The 5,414-nt window shown below is 65.6% G+C and overlaps 1 protein-coding gene across 1 annotated transcript; it reads left to right on the top strand.

The window, feature by feature from the left end:
• LOC113234006 (fatty acid synthase-like) lies at nucleotides 1-4,550 on the top strand (the record flags this gene model as incomplete). The annotated part of the gene is made up of 8 exons (XM_026469234.1): nucleotides 1-162; nucleotides 660-838; nucleotides 910-1,891; nucleotides 1,971-2,158; nucleotides 2,231-2,694; nucleotides 2,764-2,961; nucleotides 3,030-3,242; nucleotides 3,326-4,550. Coding segments are annotated over 8 exons (3,465 nt in total), but the record flags the coding sequence as incomplete, so codon positions are not given.
• Nucleotides 4,551-5,414: the final 864 nt, after the last annotated feature.

Here is a 5,414-nt window from a genome sequence, read left to right on the forward strand (position 1 = left end):
GGCGGGGACGTGCTGGCCCGCGGCGGCCGGGGCCTGGGGGCGCTCGCGGCGGCGCTGGCGCCCAACGGCGCGCTGCTGCTGGAGGAGCCGCTGCGCGCGCTCGACGACCCCGCGGCCGAGGACTTGCTACGCCGACACGACCTGCAGCTCGTCTCGAGACAGGTATTTGTACAGTATTTTCTTCGAGGCGCGCGCCTGATGGTGGACGACGCGCCTATCCGTGACAATTGCCATTCGAAGCTTTACGCTCGACGGGAATTTGATACTCGCGCAGAAAACAAACACTAGTGTTTGTTTTTTAATGTACGTAGGTACATTACGTGAAATGTACATTTTCACGGATACCAACGGCACAAAGCGCGTAGTAACAAACTAAGAAGACAGATTACCAGGCGAGTGGAACCTCCGCATCTGGCCTCTCATGCGTATCTTCAACTGCGAGGGATGCCGTTTAAAACGGACACGATTTCCGTCAGCTACATTCGGTTCTTTTTTTTAGTTTTTAGTATTATAAATATTTGGTATATACAGTTTTTTTATATACAATTTAGTTTTTAGATAATGCGGGTCCCGTAAACTGAAAAAAAATGTTTATAAGACAGTTTAGCCGTAAGAGTCTGGTGAGTCTGAGAAACGAAGGGCGTTGCTCGCACGCGCAGGTGGCGACGAGCTGCGAGTACCTGCTGCTGCGCAAGAAGCGCGCGCTGCCCCCGACGCGCGTCGTCGTGGACGTCGACGACGACGCCGGCTTCGGCTGGGTGGGCCCGCTGCGCGACGCGCTGCAGCGCGCGGAGACGGAGGACATGCGCGTGTACGTCGTGTCGCGCGCCCAGGACAGGTAGTGGCACCGGCCTCGCGGCCCGCGGCCCGCGGCGCGGCCGACGCCCGGCTGACGCGCGCTGTCCGCAGCGGGGTGCTGGGGCTGGGCACGTGCCTGCGCGGCGAGGCGGGCGGCGGGGCGCTGCGCGTGTTCCACGCGCCGGGCGCGCGGGAGGCCTTCGACCCCGCGGCGGGCGCCTTCGCGGCGCAGGCGCAGCTGGACTTGTGCGTGAACGTGTTGCGCGCCGGCGTGTGGGGCTGCTACCGCCACATGCCGCTGAGCGAGCCGGCCGCCGCGCAGCTGCAGGTGGAGCACGCGTACGTCAACACGCTGACGCGCGGCGACCTGTCGTCGCTGCGCTGGATCGAGTCCCCGCTGCGCTGGGCCCGCGAGGTGCCGCAGCCGCCGGGCACGGACCTCTGCCGCGTCTACTACGCGCCGCTGAACTTCCGCGACATCATGCTCGCCACCGGCAAGCTGCCGCCGGACGCGCTGCCCGGCGACCTGGCCGGCCAGGAGTGCATCCTCGGGCTGGAGTTCAGCGGGCGCTCGTCGCGCGGCCGTCGCGTCATGGGCATGGTGGCCGCGCGCGGGCTGGCCACCACCGTGCTGGCCGACGAGGGCTTCCTGTGGCCCGTGCCGCGCGACTGGTCGCTGGAGGAGGCGGCCACGGTGCCGGTGGCGTACGCGACGGCCTACTACGCGCTGCTGGTGCGCGGGCGCATGCGCCGCGGGGAGACGGTGCTGGTGCACGCGGGCACCGGCGGCGTGGGGCAGGCGGCCATCGCCATCGCGCTGCACGCCGGCTGCACCGTCTTCACCACCGTGGGCACGCCCGACAAGCGCGCCTTCCTGCGCGAGCGCTTCCCGCAGCTGGAGGACGCTAACATCGGCAACTCCCGCGACACCTCGTTCGAGCAGCTGGTGCTGCGGCGCACGCGCGGCCGCGGCGTCGACCTGGTGCTCAACTCGCTGGCCGCCGACAAGCTGCTGGCGTCGGTGCGCTGCTTGGCGCACGGCGGTCGCTTCCTGGAGATCGGCAAGCTGGACCTCTCGAACAACACGCCGTTGGTGGGTACCCTCCTCGCCGTCGGTTTTTCGACGTCCGGTCGTCGCAGGCCTGCCTCATCAGCGCGATCTCGCTCCGCAGGGAATGGCTATCTTTCTGAAGAATACCACCTTCCACGGCATCCTGCTGGACGCACTGTTCGACGCCGGCGTAGACAACGAGGAGAAGGCGGCCGTGGTGCGCTGCGTCACGGAGGGCATCGCCAACGGCGCCGTGCGCCCGCTGCCCGCCACGGTCTTCTCGGACCAGCAGCTGGAGCAAGCTTTCCGGTGGGTGCCCGCGCGCGTCCCGCCCGCGGGCGGCCGCGGCGTGCTGCCGTCGTCACCGCGCTGGGCCCGCAGGTACATGGCGACGGGAAAGCACATCGGCAAGGTGCTGCTGCGCGTGCGCGAGGAGGAGGCGGCCGGCGCCGCCGCGGGCGCCAAGCTGGTGTCGGCCCTGCCGCGCACCTACATGCACGGCGCGCGCAGCTACGTGCTGGTGGGCGGCCTGGGCGGCTTCGGGCTGGAGCTGGCCGAGTGGCTGGTGCGGCGCGGCGCGACGCGGCTGCTGCTGAACTCGCGCGGCGGCGTGCGCACGGGCTACCAGGCCTGGTGCGTCCGGCGCTGGCGGGCCAAGGGCGTGCGCGTGCTGGTGTCGCGCGCCGACGCCGCCTCGGCCGAGGGCGCGCGCGAGCTGCTGCGGCAGGCCGCGGGGCTGGGCCCCGTGGGCGGCGTGTTCAACCTGGCCGCCGTGCTGCGCGACGCCTTCCTCGAGAACCAGACGCCGGACGACTTCCGCGCCGTCGCCAAGCCCAAGGTCGAAGGTGAGGTCGGCCCCGCGGCGGGCTCGGCGGCCCCGGCGCCGGGCGGACGGTGACGGCCGCTTGTTGCAGCGACGCGCATGCTGGACGCGGCGACGCGCGAGCTGGCGCCCGAGCTGGAGTACTTCGTGGTGTTCTCGTCGGTGTCGTGCGGCCGCGGCAACCCCGGCCAGAGCAACTACGGCTTCGCCAACTCCGCCATGGAGCGCATCGTGGAGCGGCGCCAGGCCGACGGGCTGCCGGGGCTGGCCGTGCAGTGGGGCGCCATCGGTGAGCGCGGGGCAGGCGGGGCGGCTGGGCCGACGCCGCGGCGGACGTGCTGACCGGGGGGCTTGCAGGCGAGGTGGGGCTCGTGGCGGAGACCATGGGCGGCGACGAGACCGAGGTGGGCGGCACGGTGCCGCAGCGCATCGCGTCCTGCATGGAGGTGCTGGGCGCGCTCATGGCGCTGCCGCACGCCGTGGGTGCCAGCATGGTGCTGGCGGACAAGCGGCGCGCCAAGGCCGCCGGAGGGCAGCAGGACCTCGTGCACCAGGTCGCCAACATCTTAGGTGGGGCGACACTTTCGTTGCGGGGGGTCGGGCGGCGCTCACGTCACGCCGCTCGACGGTAACCACAAACGACGTATGTGCAGGAATAAAGGATCCGGCCGGAGTCTCGCAGTCCGCGAGCCTGGCGGAACTAGGAATGGACTCTCTGATGGGCGCCGAAATCAAACAGACGCTCGAGCGGGGACACGACTTGGTCCTCGGCGTGCAGGAAATACGAACGCTGACGTTCGCGCGCCTGCACGAGCTGGCCGGGGGCGCGGCCGACGGCGCGCATGCCGCCGCCAACGGCGCCGTGGCGGGCGCCGGCGACTCCGTGCAGATCGCGACGCTGGGCGAGCTGGTGCCCAAGCAGGTGGTGGTGAAGCTGCCGAGCGCGGCTGCGGCGCCGCCGGGCGCGCGGCCCGTGTTCATGGTGCACCCCATCGAGGGCGTGGTGGACCTGCTGCGCGGCGTGGCGGCCGGCGTGCGCGGCACGGTGTTCGGGCTGCAGTGCACGGCCGCGGCGCCGCTGCAGGACATGAGCGCGCTGGCCCGCTTCTACGTGGCGCACGTGCGCGCGCTGCAGCCCGAGCCGCCGTACGCGCTGCTGGGCTACTCGTTCGGCGCCAGCGTGGCCGTGGAGATGGCGCTGCAGCTGCAGGCGGCGGGGCTGGCGGCGCGCCTGGTGCTGGTGGACGGCTCGCCCGCCTACGTGGCCACGCACACCACGCGCGGCAAGGCCAAGCGCGCCGAGCGCTCGGCGGCCGCCGACGAGGCCGACGCGCTGGCCTACTTCGCGCAGCTGTTCGCCGACGCCGACGCCGCGCGCCTGGCGGCCGAGCTGGAGCGCCTGGCGGACTGGGACGCGCGCGTGCGCCGCTGCGTGGCGCTGCTGGCCGACGCCGCGCCCTTCCCGCCCGAGGCGCTGGCCGCGGCCGCCGCCTCCTTCTACCGCAAGCTGGTGGCGGGCGACACGTACCGGCCGGCCGGCCGCCTGGCCGCGCCCGTCACGCTGTTCACGGCGCGCGACAACTACGTCACGCTGGGCGAGGACTACGGCCTGCGCGAGCTGTGCGCCGGCCCGCTGCAGACGCGGCAGCTGCCCGGCACGCACCGCACCATCCTGACGGGCGAGGCGGCGCGCACCATCGCCGACCACGTCAGCCGGCTGCTGGCCGAGTAGGCGAGCCGCGGACTGCCCGGTCTCGTAGCTGTAGAATACCGGAATTGAACGATGCCGTATCCGAATGGCAACGAGCGCGGCACCGTCCGTACCGGAGCGCCGCCGACGTTCGAACAGTGAAATTTTCTGTACTAAATAGTACACAATTATATATATATTTACGTGTACATACACCGGGATAACTAATGCAGTTAGTCGTATATCTGTGTTAGTTACTCTAGGATGTAATAGTTATGGTGGACATTGGATTCGATAACATTACATGACGAGCAAGACGCTCGCGCCGGATGGCATCGGGTGTAGATAAATGCAAATGGGTGATAGGATACTTGTTGTATGTTTTTAATTTATTGTTAAATGTCGGTCTCTTTATGTACCGCGGGTACGAGTAGCGATAAGCACAGCCGCATGCGGCTTGCGACTGTGATACATACATTCCGGGTGTGCGCGCGCGGTCACGGACACTCTCGTATCCAGTCCATTACCTTAGTGGACGGGAGCTGCCAAGTATGACTATTGCGCGGTTACCTCGCTTGCGCCCGCGCTCGCACACATCTATTTCTCAGATATGAATGTGGGAACAATAGCAAATAAAGCCAATTGTAACGTCTTTTAGAGATGAAACTGTTAAGTATGTCGTAGCATGTACAAAACAAACGATACTCGCGAAGAGTGCAATCAAGCTGCTCATATGTATAACAAAACAGCAATTATTTATTAAGATCATTAGGAACCTAAGTACAAAAAGTGTCTTCACGAATGTATCGTGCAATTCTAGGAGAGACTCCTTTTTCTATAGCTTTTACAATTTTTGTACAGAATTGTTTTTAAGTGCAATTTACTTATTTTGTTCAATAGTATCTTAATTTGTTAGTTCATTTACAGGAATGCAAATTTACTCCTATTGTTATGCATGTTAACTTGAAACTTTTGTTTAAACTTACAGTTTGTATTCTGTAGCTATGCCATAAATAAATAAATAAATTTGTAGCCGAATAAATAAGCGAAGC

Source organism: Hyposmocoma kahamanoa, unplaced genomic scaffold, assembly GCF_003589595.1.
Source record: "Hyposmocoma kahamanoa isolate Upper Pololo Valley unplaced genomic scaffold, ASM358959v1 81, whole genome shotgun sequence".
Classification (NCBI taxonomy): domain Eukaryota; kingdom Metazoa; phylum Arthropoda; class Insecta; order Lepidoptera; family Cosmopterigidae; genus Hyposmocoma; species Hyposmocoma kahamanoa.